This window comes from Chenopodium quinoa, unplaced genomic scaffold (genome assembly GCF_001683475.1).
Source record: "Chenopodium quinoa cultivar QQ74 unplaced genomic scaffold, ASM168347v1, whole genome shotgun sequence".
Taxonomy (NCBI): domain Eukaryota; kingdom Viridiplantae; phylum Streptophyta; class Magnoliopsida; order Caryophyllales; family Amaranthaceae; genus Chenopodium; species Chenopodium quinoa.
This window is the reverse complement of record NW_018743548.1, coordinates 170,880-191,683: the sequence shown is the minus strand read 5'-3', so window position 1 is coordinate 191,683 and position 20,804 is coordinate 170,880. Positions and strand designations below refer to the sequence as shown.

Sequence of the window (20,804 nt, the reverse complement as noted above, 5' to 3'; positions counted from 1 at the left end):
CCCAATAATAACTTGGAGCCGTCTCATCCCTGATGATTGCATGACCAATCAGAAAGTTCTGGTTCGTTGGAGCCATCCCAACCATCTCAACCAGAGGGAACTTGTACTTGTTTGTCTTGTACGTTGAGTCGATCAAAATCACAAATGGCCAAGACTTGATCATATCAGCACAATCAGGATGCACAAGGAAAAGATGAGTCACCTCCGCTGTATCTTCATCAGAATCAAACCAGAACAGGTAACCACGTGATTGTGCCTGGTGTAGCAGCTGCTGTATAGGGTTCCTTCCCTCTGACCGTTCAAACCTGAGTTGCTGTCTGACGTTGTAGATGTGTCTTCGGTTTGGATGGTCTTCTGGAAATTTCTCTAACACAGATGCTAATATTTTAGCAGGCTTCACTTGAGCATCACTCATTTCTTTCACAACTAGTTTCGCAGCAGGACTTAAGCCGCTCAGTTGTCGATGACCCTCTTCATATACTACCATCTCATGGTTGTGATACCCCCATTTAGAGTAACCTATCACTTCCCAACCGTCAGGACTCCGTAGTTGTCGAACCTTTACTCTGAACTCACACCCACAACCTTTCCGCTTTGTGTCAAACCGAGTGGCTGTACGAAAATCTCTTTCTTCTCTTTTGCGATAACGGTCACATCTCAAAATGCGATCCATTCTACCATCCCGTTGAGATTTATGAGTTGCTACTACCAAGCAAAATCCAGCTGCAATTGCAACCTGTTTTGCCCAATCAATCGCCTGTTGAGCTTCTTCGAATGGACCATCATGTCCAAATATCCCACTGTAATCATTTCCGTCTCCACCATATTCCTGCATCAATTATATATTACAATAAATACATTTAACGGATAATTTTAATTTCTATATTTCCACATAATTAACACAAAAAAAAACATAATTATATATAATCAAACTTAATTTTTATAAAAACCCAATTCGAATTTTCAAACTAAATTTAAAAATATACCATTTCGAATTTTCAAATTTAATTTTAAAAAAACCTTTTTCGAATTTTCAAATTTAATTTACAAAAAACCCATTTCGAATTTTTTTAAAAAATCATTTTCGATTTTTTTTTTTACAAAAAAATTAAATAAAAAACAACAACAAAATCAAAAAAGAAAAAAAAAATTAATTATTAAAGGTGGCGTCTGCCAGGGCTGCCACAGCCACTGGACTGGCGCCTGGCAGGGCCACCTCACCCAGTGGAGTGGCGTCTGCCCAGGACGCCAGTCTGGTGGTCTGGGCGTCTGGGCTGGACGCCACTCCGGTGGTATGGGCGTCTGGGCTGGACGCCACTCTGGTGGTTCTGGCGTCCGGCTTGGACGTCCAGGCTACGGTTTTGGCGTCCACCCTAGGCGCCGGAGCCACTCCGACGGTAAACCGTGAATTTTAACGGTGACTTACCTCGTTTTCCGTCGACGACGACGTACCTCCGGCGTCCCCCGCATCTCCGGCCTGCCATCCGGTCTCCCCCGGCGAGCCAGTACGGCTCCACATTTTTTACACCGAGATTATTTCAATTTTAGAAAAGGGGCATAATGGTCAAATCATAACATATTTGTGGGCTTTATATGGTAAATTGCGGGCGATGTTTAGCGTTTCACACAAATTTTAGGTGGCTGATTAATCTTCTCAAGATAAACGTTGAATACAGACTAATTAAATTAATGTACTAATTATATACGTTGAATCAGAATGCAATAGCCTTCTACGTTTGAATTTCAAAAGCTTCGAAAATTCTGTTGAAGCAAGATTTAAGGAATTCTGTTGAAGACTTTCAAACCTTTGAAGTCAGCTTTGCAACGTTTTGAAATCCGCCTAAAGGCCTTATAAATAGCGTCAAGATATGCTGAAGAAATAACAACAAGAACAACAACGACGAGAACACTCAAGAACTATCAAGCTTTATACACTATAGCAAGAGTGTTAAATATTTTCTCTCTAAGTTCTTTAATACCTTATTGTGTGATTAGATTGAGAGAAAAGAAAAGTGTATTTAAGAGTGAAAAAGTATATATCTTAAGAGTGATATACTTAGAGTAAATTTATAATACTCAAAGTATAGTAAAAGTGAGTTAGTTTTTATTTCTGGGAATTGAGTGTCTAAGGTGTAGCTGAGGTGCTGCGGAGAGAAGATAGTGAGATCTTCTAGGTTGCTTTAGAACTCTAAGGGAAGAAATAAAAGTTGGTTAAAATCCTACGGGTTGGACAACCCTAGGCGGAGACGTAGGCCTTTGTGCTGAACTTCGTAACAATATTCTGAGTTCTTTACTTTTTGTTCTTGCACTTATTTTTATGTTGCTTAAACTAATCATTTGCTAAATTCATACAATCGCATCTAACATTCTGTTTAGCAATCAGTTTCGCTGTATCAATTGTTTTCAAAGCCTTGACTTTAGGTCTGAAATTAGTTTGTTCTGCCTTGTAACTAATTTCAAGGCCTTGACATTTTCAGTTTTGCGAAAAACGCCCATACTCTATTCAACCCCCCCCCCCCCCCTTCTAGAGTATTATTTTGTTCATTTCATTACCATTGTGATCCTTTCAAATCTAAATTATTTTCAATTGAAAATTAGTCATTTTAATCATTTTACATATCAACCAAACAATAGGTTAAACATGTAAATGTTACAAACTCTTAGTTTTATGTCAATTAGTTTGGAACCAATTAACCATTTAGAAATATATAAGGAGTATATACTTTTTGTTTTTAATGCGATTCGAATATTGTAATATCACGAAAATACTACAAGTATACCATTAATACATACTATGCATATACGGAGTGTACTATTACAATAGTAGTGAAGTTGTGACCAAGTCTTACCAATCACGAGACCAGCCTGATATTTTGCGGATAAAACTGAAGACATTTTTTGAAAGTGACTCTTTATTATTACTTCGTATTATTATTAATTATTACTATTATAAATGGAAAATTGAATTTCCTATATTTTATGTTGGAAAATAGAAAAGGTTGCTCTCATGTCGCAATTTTGCTGACTGGTGCGAGTGTTTTTCAGTTTCTTTTTTCCCCATTTTTATTTTCCATTGATGTGAGACTTTCAATTTATTATTGGCTAGCTCACAAGTTGCAGCTCTAATGATAGCCAATTAATTAAATACTCCGTATCAGATAAATACTAACAACTCCCTTGTTCCTACCTTACGTACGTTGCTTGGTACGTTGCTTGATTATTGGTTTTATTATTTCTAATCTACTTCCTTCGTTTCAAATAAGATGACACAGTTTGACTTTGTGCACTATTTAAATAACTTGTTTTGACTTCGTTTTGTGATTTCATGTTGAGAAAAAGTGTAGTCATGTGGGGTCTTGTTAGATTCGTCTCAACATCTATTCTTTAAATATCAAATTTTTATAATTTTTGCTAATATATATGTAATCAAAGATATTTGCATTAGAAGTTTGCATTGATAAATGTGTCTAAATAAAATGTGTCATCTAATTTATATGAAACAGAGGAAGTAATATACTGTATTTCTAATACTTCTTAAGTCTTGCAATTTTCCGATATGATTGCAAAAGTAAATTTTTATTATTTGTAATAAAAATCGATTTCCAATAAAACTATGTTTTAGTTAGTCGATGAAGATAATTTTAGCTTAGCTTGAACTTTGTTGACAATATCAAATTTTGGTATGGTGAAAATAATTTTATTATACTCGTATTATGGTATGATATTGTTAATTCCAACTAGTTCATATAATACGTTGATAAGTGCATGCTTGTATTAGGATAGTCCGGATAGAAAAAATTCAAATAGATTGGACTTTCTTACTAAACAAGTTTGAAAGATAGACGAAAAGAGCACATCTTAAGTTTTGAATATGTAATTTGCAAGATTACTACTTTAACGTACATAAGAATTGTTATGATAAATAAATATCCAAAATGTGAATCAAATATAATTAATTATAGATTTTAGGCAAAATTGGCCGCAACACCCCGAAGTATGACTTAGGTGCATTGAGCACCCTAAACTTTGCGTAGTAGTCAAAACTCCACCAACTATGGTGTTAGGTGTGACGCGTGCCTTAACTGAAAATTTCCGACCACTTATTTCATCGGAAAAGGTGAATCCGCGCATGCCAAGTGGATAGGAATTGTTCACCATTTCTTTAAAATGTTCTGGAGAGTGAAGATTCACCACCTCCGGAGAAATAAGTGGCCGGAATTTTTCATTTAAGGCACACGTCGCACCTAACACCATAGTTGGCGGTGTTTTAGCTACTACGCAAAGTTTAAGGTGCTCAGTGCATCTAAGCCGTATTTCAGGGTGATGCGGCCAATTTTGCCTATATTTTATTATATGGTAATTGAGGATCAATTATAAACTTTCCTTGGGTTGGTGTAATTAAATGATCGATTAATAATCCAACCAAATCATGAAATTGCACTTAATATGACACTAATTTTACAAGTAAAAATGTTCATAATTGTAGGAAGAAGACAAAAGGAAGTAGACCAAAAGTGGTCCAAACAATGTGGAAAGATCTAATATAGACTATAGTTGAACAAATAGAAAGCATGGTAATATGGTATAGATATGACTACACGAGTAAAAATGGCAAACGAAATCCAAGAAATTAGGAATTTATTATTTTTATCTCTTAATTAAAAAAAAAAAAAAATGTTGTGGATAAGGTTGAAGAGGAAGAAGGTCAACATCAAGGAGATCTGAGTAGAATGTTATCCAAATGCCACGAGTGAATGGAATGGTAAAGAGGAATACTCTTGTGGGGTACCCTTTTTTTCTATCTACCAACCACGTGTCATATGTTTTACATCCGCGTGACTTCGTAATGATAAATATCCTATCTCTAATCCTCCCATACGATATATCACGTGATAGTTAGTTGCTCACATTGCTCATTCTATAGGCCAGTAGGGGTGTTTGGTTGAGGGAGATTTTGGGGGCAAAAGAGAGGTATGATTAATTTAGATAGTATTTGTCGTTGTTAAGTAATTATCGGATAGTTGGTTGTTAAGGCTTAAGAGATGCTTATTTTGGTTAGTTTATCTAATTGATTGCATTAGATATTCTAAATAAAAAGTTTAATTTGTTAAGTGATTTTTCGTATGCGAATGGCTAAGGACTTAACTTGACCTAGCTAGTTGTTAAGAATCGGAGGTGGTGACACATAACAACCAACCCTAAGAGAATTACATTGTATAAAACCATTTGATAATAAAGTTGGCTTATAGCTTGTGTTTGTTTTATTAATTGAACATATCAAATGACAAATTAATGCCAAACTAAATTATATATTACGAGTAACAAACAACAACTAAATAGCTTGAGGATAAAGTTGTCATTTTATTGAACTTTTATTAATAGAGAAAGTATTGGGTGTGGTCTGCCGTATGCATAATTACGTGTGGCGAGCTTAGCTGATATATTTCATTTGTTGGCTGATATGTTTCATGTATTGACTGATATGTTTCATTTGTTGGCTGATATTATGGTTTTTGTATTGGCTAATATATTCCTTTTGTTGACTGATATGTTTTTTTTTTATATGTTCCTTTTGTTGGTTGCAATCAAACATCAGTTGGCTGATATATATATGTTTCTATAGTCGGCTGATATTTTCATTTTGTTGGATGATATGCTTCATTTGTTGGTTGGTATGTTCCTTCTGTTAGCTGATAAATATCTTTTGTTGGCTGATATGTATCTTTTATTGGCTGATAGGTTCCTTTTGTTGGCTGATATGATCTAGGGTCTTGATCCCACACTTGATTAATATTCCCTAACCCAAAGTCCAAATTGTTTATCACCACTTCCCTTCACACTACCACCACCCATTTTCTCTCTCCTCTATCACCAGCACGACAACCACTATACTTATTTCTCATCTCCTCCAATTATCTCTTTCCTTCTTAACAAATTTCGCTCACTGTTGTCGTACATCCTCCGACCAATCCTCTAACCATTGTTTCTATTATCGTCTTTCTCCTCTTTATTATGAATCTCCTCTTTGCTTAACTTTTTATCCATATAGTCGACGAATTTAATAATCCACCATTACTACAGCAAGATCCATTTTTCGATCGTCATCGTCATCGTCCACCATTGTTGTTGTCGTCATCGTCATCCTCATCTCCTCTGCCGCACGAAACATTGGGTGCGGACTGCCGCACCCAATAGTCTGTGTTATAATTAGCTGTCCTAAAAAAAATTATTTTCCCCACGTCTTAAGAAAATTAAAGAGATTGAGCATAATCAACCCTTTTCCAAACAATAAAACGAGTGAATTTGTCGAGGAACCCTCTAAATTGGTCAAATAAATTCATTTTTGATCAAAATTAAACACTCCCTAAAAAATTTAAAGAAGTGTTTGATTATTCCGTAAAAAAAGTATTGGAAGGATGGTTTGAATCACACTGGTTAAAAGGTATTTTTTCATAAAATGTCTATGCTCCCTTAAAAAAAAATAAAAAAAAAAATGTCTATGCTATCGCATATTTCATGAATTCACTATCCTCTATCAATAAAACTATAAAGATGGTGTTTGGTTCAGATAATGGAAACGGAGTGGAAAGGAAACAAATAAGAGGGGGGAAAGGAATCATTTAGCTATTACCTTTACATTTGTTTGGTTTAACTATGGAAAGGAATCAATTAAACTTTACTCCCTTTGTTCTTGTTTGGTCTACCTAATGGAAAGGAATCATTTGAAAATGCAACTACTTATAAAAGGAAGTTTTTGCTATTTAATATATGAGCAATTTTACTTGATCAAGTTACATACTATTATTAAAATACCATAAAAATAAGTTAGCTATAATATTAAACTGATTATATCATAGCATAACAAGTACTTTGTGTAGGAAACCAAACAAATGTATACTACAAAATTCTGAAATTCAAGAACAAAATATGGTGTTCTAGCACCCATAGGCCTTAATTAAAGTTTCAGAGGCCATACATTATAGATGATTAGCAATACTCCCACCTATTTTTTCTTAAGGAGATCTAAAACATATTGTTTCTTCAAGTTAGTTGGAGCTTGAAAAAAGATTCGAAGCTTATGTTTTTCAGCCATGAGAATTGTTTCCACCTCTAAAGATTCCGAAGGAGAAACACCATCCAATTTCATAACTTCTTCTAACACCTTATTCACTTCATCATCCATTTTTTGCTCCCTTTCTTCGGCTTTGGACCATGAATTTTCCATAGTTCCAAGATTTGCATTTATGTCCTCAAAAATTTTCCCAAAAGTTTTAGATGTATTATGAAGAGAAGCTACTAACTCATTAGCATCATCTACCTTTTGATGTGTCTTTCCTTTTCCCTTCATTTCTTTCATCTTTGCTTTCTTGGAAGGAGTATTGTCATCCTCTTTCTTCATTGGCCGCTTATGGGATTGAGTTGTTGATTGAGTGGAATGGGTAGAATGAGTGGGAGAATCCATATAACCGTCTTCGTCACTCTCTATTGTCATAGACTGATTTGCAATCTCAACATTCATGTTATCAATAGCTCCAACAAATGATTCACTAACTTCTCCGGTTGCTTTATCTTTTGCATAGATTTCAGCAAATGTCTCATAATGAGGAAAGGGTACTCCATCCAACCCCTTTGCTTTCTTGTGAGCCTGCAATGTACATAAATCCTTAATCAAGAAAGTGATATTCTCATACAATACCAAATACAATACTTTAATAACTCATACAAATATATGTTTCAAATACTCATATTAGCAAGTGAAGGGAAATTCTACAGTAATCCATCAATAAGGCTACAAAGAGAATAGGGAATCAAAAAAGAAATATAATGCAACAAGGCTTGCCACTATAAAATGAATAATAACATCCTCGCTGCGATATAACCAAGGCATCATAACACAAAACTTCCAGAAGGCATAATTCCTAGCACAAAATTCCAAATCAAGCAATTCTTGAGCCTAAATTGAATAACTTTTCGAGATCTTTAACTTTGATGAAGGAACTAAGGGCTAAAAACGAATGGAATATATGTTTTGGGGCAAACAGAACTGCAGCTACAAGGAAACTACAGAATAACAATAGCAGCAATACAACACAACAACAACAACAATATAACAGGCAACAACAATTTGAGCAGCAAGCCCATAGAATATAGTAGCAAGTAGGAAACAAAATTATAGCAATTTGTACTAACATTCAAGCAACAACATTACAACGTCAACAATAGCATTATTGAAATGAATTTAATAACTACTCAAATCATAAAAAATGAAGAACATTATAAAGCTTACTTACCTTAGCCCATTCATCAAATACAGTTTTCTCTACTTGCAACATTTTTTTGTCCGAATCCCTTCCAAATCCAGAAGTAGATAACATCTCTGCCATTGCACTATATTTCTCTGTCCAATGCTTAATCCTTGACTCAATGTGTGGATCAGCTTTCAAGCCACAATTAAGTAGCACAGATTTTATCATTTCTTCCAACTTATTCATGTAACCACTCTTGAAGCCACTTTCACTTTTCGATTTAGGATCGAGAGATAACTTATGTAAATATTTTATGAGCACCGTATCTTCCTCAAAGGTCCAAAAACGCTTATTCTTACCTCTTCCTCGATTGCTTCCCTCTTCTCCCATCATATACAACTTCAAAGAGAAAATTTACATATATCAAGACAATGAGTGCAAGAGTATAGGTATCATATGGTGTACTAGAAAAAAGTAAGTAAATTAAACATATCACTAAAGAAGCAATGCCATAATTGCACTAGAAAAAAGTAAGTAAATTAAACATATCACTAAAAAAGTAAGTAAATCAAGTTACAGGATTCTAACAGTTTGGTCTTAGCACTAAAGAGTATTCTAACATGAGGTGATGCAGCAGTAACATCTTGTAATTTGAACCCACTACACCGAGGATCTTGACTGCTAAACTCTTCTACCTCTTGCCCTCCACCATTAAACATATCTTGTGCTAGTGTGTTTCTAAAATTGGTCCACTGATCTGAAGTTGCAACACTTGTAATATATTCAGGTTCATCATTGGAATCATCATCAGAATCTTCACTCAACTCTTCTTCCTCTATATCATCAGTAGGCATGACTCTTCTAATTAAGTTATGTAGTAAACAACAAGCCATCACGATACGACCTTGGGTGCGTATAGGAAAAAACGAGGGACTCCTAAGTATGCTCCATCTCCCTTTAAGTAAACCAAAACACCTCTCTACCACATTTCTTGCCCTAGCATGTTTCAAATTAAAATATTCCTCGGCACTTTCAGGTTGTTTATCTGTCCACTCTTTAAGGTGATATCGTTGCCCCCTATATGGAGCGAGAAATCCGTCGCAATTAGTGTAGCCCGCATCAACCAAATAATAATTACCTTCACAAAAATCAAAATAAGATAATCACTAGATACCTTACTAACAACTATAATTATACTCACAAAAAACAAAAGACCTATTCCATTTACCTCGAGGTACCCTAAGACCATTTGGCCTAGAGAGAGCATTATGAAGGACACATACATCATGGGCTGATCCTTCCCACCCCGGAAGCACATAAATAAATTCCATATTAGGTGCACAAGCACCTAAAACATTCATAGCAATTGTGCCTTTCCTTGTTCGATATTTTCCCTTCTTGTGAAGTCACTCTTACGTTAATATAGGTACCATCTAGCGCTCCTAGACAACTCTACATTATAAAAGACAAAGATATGACTCATTTACATACATTACATGAAAATCTAACAGAAAAAAGAACATGAATGGAATTATATCATGAAAGGTTGCCACCTTTCATCTTCACATTCATTAGATATCGCTATAGGCTTGTGCAATAAGTGTTCATGCAACTTCAAAATAGCCCTTAGACATAGGTTAAATTGTCGACTCACTATTTCCCCACTTCTTAAAAAGAGATTTCCAATTGACCTATTCTTTTGATGATGAGCCAATGTGTACAAAAACATTGCAACTATCTCTTGAAGAGTCATATTTCTTGTTCCACTTAAACCTCCTATATCTCTAAGCATCTCACAAATAATATTAAAAGAACGTCTATTGACACGAAGCTCACTTTTACAGCTTACATCACTCTGTCTTATTAAGTGACTCAAAAATAACGAGCGTAACAATTTCCTATTCCTTTTCCTTTCATTGATTTGAGCCCCTTTAATTGTAACAACGCTCATCAAATACCAAATCCAAAACAACATAAAAACTACTATAATCATTGTAATAACCAATTGAACTTGTTTTGCTCTTCTTTTTTTCCCAATACGAGCCATTTCAAGAACCTTAAAAATACATCAATAGAAATAGATAAGATTCTAATGCTACAACGAAATTTGTGTGATCCACCTAATCTGTATTAAACAAAGGTACAGAGAAAACTAGATTATCAGGTACTTTGTGGTACAGAAAATTAGTCCTGCAATACAAAATTTCATATACATTACAATATATCAAGGCTAATATAATACTGCCAGTTGTTTAAGCAATGTTTAAGCATAATTTCTAGCTTCTGTTAACACTCTTAACAGGATAAAGTATAAGGGGACAGGGTTTTAACTAATTAATTGATAATATGATTACAAATTTGCTGTCATTCTTATCACACTGATTTACTGTAATGAACATCATTTTGCTTTACTTCAAATATATGGTTGTTTACTTTTATCAAGCTTCAGTTTGACTCTGGTATTCTGGCATTGCAGAATTTTGGCTTCTACAATGATTATGGGATTTATGACATGTATTTTAAATCATGGTATCAAAACTTCAACGACTCAAATCATTATATATTACCCATCAAAAACCATTAAAATACAAGAAACAGAGAAAATAAATCATTATAGTCACCATAACAACTTCTATGAGGTGTGAAGTTTGAGAAATTCAATTACTGTGACCTTCGCTGCCATGATGATATTCAATTTTTTTTGTAATTCTTTATATTGTATCATGATTATTAGGATACACAATTATACAGATCAGAGTACACTGCCTGAATGAGAACAGGTAGTTGTAGTATGTGTGCTCAACTAGCAGGTTAGGACTTCCATGGCCCCTCAGTTTTTTGAGAGAAAGAGGAAGCTGCATTTGGCAACTTTTCTTTCAAAACAAAGGTAACTCCTCTTTCAGATTCCACCCCTTCTACGTTAACTATTGCATTCATCATTATAGTCACCATAACAACTTCTCAATCTTCAAAAACCATAGCGAACTACTCAAATTCAACATGATCGAAAGAGAAAATAAACCAAAATCATGGGAAAAAATTTGGGGGGAAACACATTATAACTAGCAATTATAGGCAAAAATAGCAATATAAACCATCAAATTCAGCAGAAAATCAACAAACGAAAAAAAAAAACCCCTAGAAATTTCGAACTGATAAATCGAAATTGATATAAACAAACAACCCTAGAAATTGATATCATATTAACAATCTATGTACTACAAACAATCTGAGATAAAAAAATAATCAAAATACAAACAATCAAACTGAAAATTATACAAATTTCAACACAAATTCAAAATCAAGGGTTTATCTAACAAAAAATTGATAAAAAAACAAACCTGTGATGGTTAAGATTATTGATTTCTGGAGATTTGAGCTAGGAAATTGATCAAATTGAGCAAAATCGGGAGATTCGATCGATCAAACTTGGGAATTCTTCGAAAAATTATGGAACGAGAGGAGAGAGAAAGAGTAAAATTTGTGTTTTTTGGGTTTGAGGAAAGAAACGTGAATCATTTCCACAGTTTTTGCAATGGAAACAAATTGGTGGAATTGGTTACCACTAAGTAACGGAATTTGTTACTTTACCCATTTACCAAACATAATCTAACGGAAAAGGTAATCTGATTCCGTTTCCACCCCTATAAAAAACCCATACCAAACACCCCCTAAGAGTATTTGATAATAAATCAGTCTAATGTCTTTATTATCACTTTACCTAACAATATAACTATCAATCAACATTTACTCTGTATTTACCAAACGTTTTTACACAAATAACAACTATTGCAATTAATCACATCCACTTAAATTAAACTAGCTAATAACTAGCCACTATTAACCAAACATAACCTTATCATTTGATGCTAGATTTGTATTTGTGTCAATAATGAATGATTTTTGCAAAGAGTTATTTAAAAGGAAAATTGACTAAATTAATTCCAATTTTGTCTCATTCGCCGAAAATCATACCAACTTTGGATTATTTTTTAATAATCCGAACTTTAACTTGAATTTGCTTTTAATGGTCCCATTTAACCAGTGACCGGCTATACAGGTTAATTATTATTATTATTATTATTATTATTATTAATCAAAAGCCACCTCCCCCACCAGGCAGCCGCCCCTCCCCTCTCCCCCAAACCATCTTCTCCTTCCCAAATTTCCCCCTCAAATTAGTACCGAAGATGAAGACCATAATTTCCCTGAAACCATAACCGAGAAGATTTTGCCGGAGACAGAAGATTGTCGGCGTTGCAAGAAGTCGGGGCAACGAGAGAGAGGTTTTTGGCGTGTTTTCCTGCAATTCAGTCACCTCCTTTTTGCCAATTGATGAGCTTTTGGGCATCTTCTAAATCGCGAGAAACAACGAATGCAATAGAAGGAGAGCAAGGGTAGCTTTTTTGAGACCATAGGAACCAATTTCATGATCTTAGGAAGGTAGAACTAATATGCGGATTGAAGGGAAATAATCGCTGGGTTTGTAGTAAATTTTCCAGGAAGGATAAGTTGGGGTGATAGGGAAAGGGAGGGGCGACCACAAGGGGTTCAGCGGTCTGAGCGCCGGCAAGGGGAGGGGGAGAGGGTGGCGCTGGCAGGAGGGGTAAGGGGCTGGTAAGTTGCAGCTGGGAGAAGGGGCGGTGTTTTTTTTTTAAAAAAAAAATAAAAAAATATTAGTCTAGTGTTAAGCTAAGTAATTCATAATCTTATCTTAAAATTATTGTTTTTTAACCAATTAGAAAGCAACACGTGGATAAAAAATCGGTTGTAGTAGGTTGGTGACCTGCCGGGACCATTAAAAGCAAATTCAAGTTAAAGTTCGGATTATTAAAAAATAATCCAAAGTTGGGATTATTTTCAACGAATTAGAAAAAGTTGAAATTATTTTAGACAAATTTTTCCTATTTAAAATGTATGTTATCAGACTTAAAGCAAGATTAAACAAATGAATTTTCAATCCTTTATCAATTTAAAAATAAAATAAATCGAACCAGATATCCGAATTGAATTTCGTGCAAGAAATAAAGTACAACTCTTTTTTTTTCTAGATTATTCGAATCTGATCTAAATTAAGTTACCTCTCACACAATTTATTTATTTATTTTTAAAATAATAATTAAGGTTCACTTGACCGAATCTGAAAACTCTTATCATATATAGGACACCTGACTAACAATGTCTGGGATGTGTAAGGGCCTAAGGGGAGGGGATTTGTTCAGGACTAGGCTCGAGCCTCACACCCCAAGGATGCGAGGTGACCCCTGGACCACTGCACCCGGAGATCTCCCTCACTCTTACAAAATTATATAATAATTAAGGTTCACCTGACCGAATCTGAAAAGTCTTATCATATATAGCTCAAATTAACGTTATTAAATCTAATTTGGAATAAAAATTATGCTTCCAAAAATTAAGAGAAAATAAGAAGTAGGTTTCTTTCTCAATTAGTATAGCGCCGGCTTTGGCATACTCTAAATCTGACCTGTTACACTAAATTCAGAAACTCACTACTAAATGAGTTAATGAGGCATAAAAAATTAGCAAAACCAGCCAAATTAGTCCAAAAAATTGGAGGGGTCCTTAGTTATTAGTGCCTGTCTATCATCAGTCATCATCAATTTAAGAACTACAGGCTTAAGCTTGGATGTTCTTCAATAGTGTACTCTATTAGTCAATTGTAAAGGGTTAAATAAATAAATAAAAAGAAAAAAAAGGGGTTGATGACGATCATGAAAAAGAATTCATTCTCTACCTAAAAGTTGCACACTTGCATGATTTAAACCAATAATTTATATGCGTATTAGATCTCATAATAATGACTCCATCTAAACCAAAGATAAAATCTTCGCTATACAAAGGGTTCGTTTGCTTCACTTGAACTTGTTTAAATTGAATTTATTAGGTGTAGGGCATGGACCGGCCCTGATTTCACTTATATCTAGATATAATCAGACCTAATCAGTATAATTACATTGATGAAAATAAAGTTACAATAAGCATATATTTTTTCATCACATGTGAAACACTGAAACATGGAGGTTCAAATGTGCCCGTATTACCAAGAATGAGAGTTCACTTTACAAGTCTAAAAAGGTTCAATTATTTCAAAACCATATGGGATATGGCAACAACATCAGTAGTACGTCTCTTAAACATATACAGTGTTATTCGAATTCTCGCATCTTTTATCAATGTATGACACTTACGTGTGTTGTTTGGGAAGGTTATACCTCTAATAAAACAAAAACCTATTTATACACTTTTTTATTTTAGTAAATTCATACCCTTTATTTATTTATTGTAGAGTCGTTAACCATTGCATTAATGTCATGATTTAAATCCTTATTTAAATTTGAAAAGAATAACATGTATTAGAGAAGTAGCTTAATGGTTAATATTTTAGTAGCTTAACTTGAAGTTGTAATTACAGAGAACTCCATGTGGCATTTAAACTTATTTAACAACACTTTTTAATATACAGTATATAGATGAATACAAAACAAAAATATGACCTCGAAACTAATTTGATAGTTTCGTCCCCATAAAATATCATACCCATTCATTTTGACCCGCTTAAAATACAATTATTAATTTGTTATAGTGCTAACAAAACATTGCTTGCAAGAGTTGCAATTTTGCAAAGATCAACTCGATTCAAACGAAAGACATCGAAGTTCCTCCAAATCAAAATCTCTTTAAACGTCGTGTAGCTAGTAGTGCACATTAGTAAACTGAATGATTCATCACTAACTTACACCACAAGCGCAAAACCTAAATTTAGAAAAATAAAAATTAGGTCAATCTCGAAAATCGAGGACGATGCAAATTGGTTACTATACTTTGCCGCCATCAAGTTTCACTGAAATCCGGCGGTTACTCAACTGCCACCTGTCCTTTGTCTACCACTCTTTTTTTCTATTTTTGTAAACTTCCTAATCAAATGGTCCGATCATCTTCCACGTGCCACCGATTTATTCTCTAATCCGTATACTTTTGTAGTGATCACTGTTACTTCTCCGCGTGTCAAATTACCTCTCGTGATAAATATCTACAAAAAGAAGGATAAAATTTATTTAAGAGGGAAATTAATTTTATGTCATAAGACTGTAACAGGCGTTTGTAATTAATCCTTGTTTTCCTTTTTTGGCCTTTTGAGGGAATTGGCTTTTGGCTTTTAGTTGGTTTGTTGACTCGTCTTATTTGACTAACTCGGTAATTTCTGCTACTCGTAAAAGTTTTAACGGTTTGTATTATTGATAAAAAAATTACTCGTACCTTGATTTCAGTTTGCACGGTTACTGATTAGCACTATAGAATTTTACATTGATGATGTGTACCAAGTATGACTAGTATTAAATTGAGAATGTATTTTATTCGCTCATTATTTCTCTAAACGTATTTTATCTTATTTGAATTTATTTTAATTATAAATTGAATTTAAATAACTTTTTATTTTAACTTATTTTTCTGTACCGAACTTGACTGAATTTGTTTGAACCTATTAAACCTGAAATATGTGAAATTAAGACAAACAAAATATTGTTGGGTTTGATATGCGAAGATGGCAGTAGTAAAAGATTGGATTAATGTGAAATAATCGAAAAATGAGATTATATTGAAATAACGGAACAAATATTGGATTATTCTAGGCAAATTTGCCTCTTTTTTGTACAATTTGTTTTTAAATATGAAGAAACAAGAGCAATATATAAGGCCACAATGGTACATCACTCAGCTCGTCCATTCATCCAGTTTGTACTTGACTAATATGATTTTGTCTTTTACAAGCCACTTAATATATTAGCTAGGACACTAAACTCTATCAGTCACTTTTCACAAACAAGCAACTATAAATTCTTTTTCTTGTCTTTTTGAGGTGATGCTCAAATATTGCTCTAGGCTTAGCTAGTATAGTTTGAAGGTTATTAGTATGATAGTATCCAGTGGTCAAGACTCAAGACTTACAATCAAATTCTATCTATAATGATACTCATATAATTTCAAATATGTACATAAATAATAAATTTACTAATTCGTGACCTATTTTTTTTCCCTTCACTCACTTCAAAGAACTAGAATAAAATTATTCTTTATGTCGTGCACATTTTTTTTAAATCTGAGTAATTAATCATTTATTTATATTCAACAGTTATTAATTATATTACTACATTCGTTTCATATTATTTGCAACGGTTTGACATAAGTGTGAGTAAGTTATATCTAATCATTGTAAATAATTTAAAATGGAACTACTCTTCCGTCCAATAATATTTGGGATGTTGGGGTGGACACGTAGTTTAAGAAAACTACATGTGTTTCCATTTAAAACATTTGTTTATTATATAAAAGATTCTCTTTCGTATTTTAATTGTAAGAACACAAAAAGTGGGGGAGGTGGGGGTAATGAGGAGAGAGAAAATGTAAGACTTAATTGGATTTTGGGGTTTGTAGTCCAAAAGAGAGTATAAGAATTTTATTTTTTTTAGTGGTCTAGTTTTATATTTAGTAATGAGCCAAGTATTTTGGGACGGACAGGAATGGTAACTGTATCAAGTATTATGGGACGGAGGGAGTAATATTTTCATACTCGCTCCGTTTTATAATCTTAGTCCCATATAGAATCAATCACATGAAATAAGAAAAAAAGAATATTTGAAATTTAACATTAAAGTACAAAATAATTCATAAGTTTACCTTATTTAAATTTTTTGATTTTTTTTTTTGAGAAAGTATAAGTTATAATTGTATAATTTAAGGTAAATATTTCCTTACTATGAGTCATGTCATCAATCCGTAAACAATTAATTCCAAAAAAATTAAGTTAAAAATGGAATATATTCAATATAAATAAATCTTTTTTAAATATATAAGACTAATATTATGAAACGAAAAGAGTAATTATTAACTGTATTTATTTCCGTCAATGTTAAAAATATTTTGGATGTTAGAACATGTAAATTACTTAATTTTGACCAAAATACATTGAAACGAGAGTGAAGTGGCATGTACTCGTATTCGGATTTTGGATTATCCATTGGCGGAGGGGAAATGAAGCGTGACAGGCGGTTTCCAATCAAATTAGGTGAACGTCATTTGGAGTTAGGAGTGAAGATGGGTTGTTTATGGGGTTTTCAAAATTCTCGGTGATTCGATATTAATGCGCTTCGTACGGGGTGGACCCCACGTGGTTACATGGCTTTTTAGCACCTTGCTTATGGTACGATTTTTGGCTCCCACTTTTTTTTGGGGCCTAAAATATTCATACCCTTGCGTTTTGTTTGGCATGCTACGTTTTTTATGATAAGGTAAATAAATGTACTTATGAGTTTTTTTTTTTTTTTTCTTTCCCTAATTAAAAATAGAGAAATTACCCCACTGTCATTTTCCTTTTGGATGGATTACTTTTAGGAGTATTTTAGTACTGTAGTTCTAAATACTTTTCAAAATATAGATTTTTTTCTTTTTTGGACTTTTGGTATACAAAATTGTACTAGTGGTAATAAATATTTCAAAAAATGGCAAGGAATATAATAATAATGATGTTAATGCGTAGAAAATAATTATCACAAACCATATGTCCAATCAATTTTCAAAAATTTTTGTGCGAAGTATAATATTACGGAGTAAATGAATTTACAGTAATTGATTTTTTTGGAACAATACTTCAATTGTACTACTAAAATGACTTGAATCATTGTTTGTCTAATACAGATTAATCAGCAATGAGTACAATTTGCCAAGACAATAAAAATAAATAAATATATTCAAACTTTGAAAATATGCATAGAAATGAGGCATGTGTAACAAATCTATCTATCAATCCGATTATCTATATCTATGTCAATATCTATATGAGTATTGATTCTTTTTACGAGTACTAAAGTAGACATCTAAAAATGGAAAAAGATATTGTATTCATAATACCCAAGAATATCATTATTTTCTTATTTCTCGTATCAATCTCATGCCATTTTCGATTTATTCCACGCGATTCTTTATACTCATATACACTTATCTCATACGAATTACTTTGATATACTAGCTAAATTTTACTATGTTTGGCACTTCACTTGATCCCAATAATCAATTACGATATCGAAAGATTTATCCATCATAAAAAGACATTAATCTCTCTCCGTCCACATCATAATGACTTGTACAAACGGTGAGAAATAAAGAACCCAAAAACATTTCTTTTTGTCACCCTACCCACCAACCCATACCCATACCCAAACCCATAACCCATTACCATCACCCCAAACACAACCTTAGCATAATTAGAAGGCAAAAGGACACAGAACATGAAAGGTCGGCTGTTGGTGACATAATTTAGCGTGACAGACAACCCATCTTCTTTTAACCTTATTTTATTTAACATTCCTAGTCACCTAGTAGAAGCCAGTAGATTTTCTCCATAATTAAACTAACCCTAGTTAAAATATAACCTAACCTAACCTAACCATGGTTAAATTTCAATTCCCACGTCTACTTATAGCAGTTGTTTCGCATGTCTCCATTTTCACCACTAACCCAGCTTCATTTGTCTGTCTTAAGAGAGAGAAAATCCCAAGATTTTATTTTTTAGAGAGAGAAACACACTAAACAAATCAAATGATGATGATCCATCGCCAACATCCGACGGTTGATATTCCACAATGGGACCCACCTTACGAAGATCCAACGACCCCCATTTTCTCCCCTCAAACAAACGATTATTTCGCTGCTTTGAAGCGTTATTTGCCGTCTTCCGAGTTCGATGACTCGGACACTGAGTCGACTGATCTCCCCTTTGACTCGTTTACATGCGACAACTTTCGAATGTACGAGTTTAAGGTACGGAAGTGCGTACGTGGCAGGTCACATGACTGGACTGAGTGTCCGTACGCTCACCCAGGTGAGAAGGCTCGCCGGAGGGACCCACGGAAGTACCATTACTCCGGTACGGCGTGCCCGGAGTTCCGCCGTGGGAGTTGCCGGAAAGGTGACTCGTGCGAGTACGCGCACGGGGTGTTCGAGTGCTGGCTTCATCCCGCTCGGTACAGGACTCAGCCGTGCAAAGATGGGCCCCACTGTAAACGCCGTGTTTGTTTCTTTGCTCACTCGCCTGAGCAGTTGCGTGTTCTCCCTTCTCTGTCCGAGTCACCCCGTCGAATCGGAGGAGGTGACACGTGTAAGGGGTTTGTCGGGTATTCGCCGACATCGGTGTTTGAGTCTTTCCCTGAGTCGCCGCCGTTGTCGCCGTCAGTGAGTGAGCTTGCTAGTGCTATGAGAGGGTTACAGTTGGGGAAGCTTGGAATGGGCCTAAACCCAAGCCCAAACCCAAACCCAAGGAATGTTTGGGGGGTTCAGATGGGGTGTTCTTCGCCGAGAAGTCCAAGAGGGTTTATGGGAAGTGGGCTTTGTGGTGGGTCAAGTGGGCCGACTACTCCGAATAGGTCTGGGCTTGGGCTATTTGACCCGTTTGATGTGGGTTTTGAGGAGGAAGTTCCAATGGAAAGAGTTGAATCAGGGAGAGATTTGAGGGCGAAGATCTATGCGAAGCTGAGTAAGGAGAACTCGCTTGATTGTGACCGAGTTAACTCAGTGAGTTCTGGGCCTGATTTTGGGTGGGTTTCTGACTTAATCAAGTGATTTCATTTGAGGGTATTTTGGGGAATTCATGATTGTGAATATGATGAAGACGAATTTCAACTTTTTCACTGTAAATATTGTTTGGAAATTCCAAAAAAAAAAAGAAAAAATTTAGTAGGTGAAATTACTAAAATGTCTCCTATTTTGAGGGATGCTTTTTTGGAGGCATTTGGTTGGCGGGGTAAAAATGGAAATTGAAAAAAAAAAAAAAAAAAAGAAAATGAAGAATGTACAGATGGCGAAGATCTATTATTGAGTGGATGATTTGGAACTTGGAAGTATTTAGATTTTTATCTACTTTATTTTTCTTTTTGATTTTAAATTTTTTTGGAGGGTAGTCGGAATTTGTATTTGGTGCACCGTTTGTTAATTGTTATTGTTATATGGCCTTTATTATGATGTTAATTGTGGGTCTAATTTCGAGATTATTGATTTTCTGATAATTATGAAAAATATTATTATGTAATTAGAGCGTTTAATCTTGGTTTCTTTCAATGTGAATTGTTAAAATTTATGTTATTAGTGTTTTTCTTGTTATTTTATCCAATGTCATCTAAGATTAATTAATTTAGTTCATTACTTGGCCACATTTTGATTCAAGTATCGTAGAGTATACTGATAAAGCACTTTGGAAAATCAATGTAAAGACGTTAATTCTTTAAATATAACTTCAAATTTAATGTTGTACTATTTGACTTTGAAACTGGTGAAATAACTTGATATCCTTGCCAGTAAATGATAAAGTAATAGATAGTACTATAGTTTGTATGAACTTATAAAGTATATATATTGTTCAAGTTATTACTCTTATAAGAGCTAGAACTGTTTTAAGCAAGGAGTCATATGATATATTGGTGGTTTATGTTTAAATAACGGGCTTACATTGTGCTCCTTAACTTGATTGATTGATTATTTTGAATTTGG

At 34.1% G+C, this 20,804-nt stretch overlaps 2 protein-coding genes across 2 annotated transcripts; one reads left to right on the top strand and one right to left on the bottom strand.

The window, feature by feature from the left end:
* Positions 1–5,551: 5,551 nt before the first annotated feature.
* Positions 5,552–10,232, bottom strand: LOC110740229. The gene is made up of 2 exons (XM_021920713.1): positions 8,292–10,232; positions 5,552–7,645 (listed from the first exon to the last, which is right to left on the bottom strand). The coding sequence occupies exons 1-2, from the start codon at positions 8,637–8,639 to the stop codon at positions 7,004–7,006; spliced, it is 990 nt and encodes a 329-aa protein (XP_021776405.1). The 5' UTR covers positions 8,640–10,232; the 3' UTR covers positions 5,552–7,003.
* Positions 10,233–18,755: 8,523 nt separating this feature from the next.
* Positions 18,756–20,368, top strand: LOC110740228 (zinc finger CCCH domain-containing protein 23-like). Its single transcript, XM_021920711.1, has one exon. It carries the CDS (start codon positions 18,861–18,863, stop codon positions 19,878–19,880), a length of 1,020 nt encoding a protein of 339 aa, XP_021776403.1. The 5' UTR covers positions 18,756–18,860; the 3' UTR covers positions 19,881–20,368.
* The last annotated feature ends 436 nt before the right edge of the window (positions 20,369–20,804 follow it).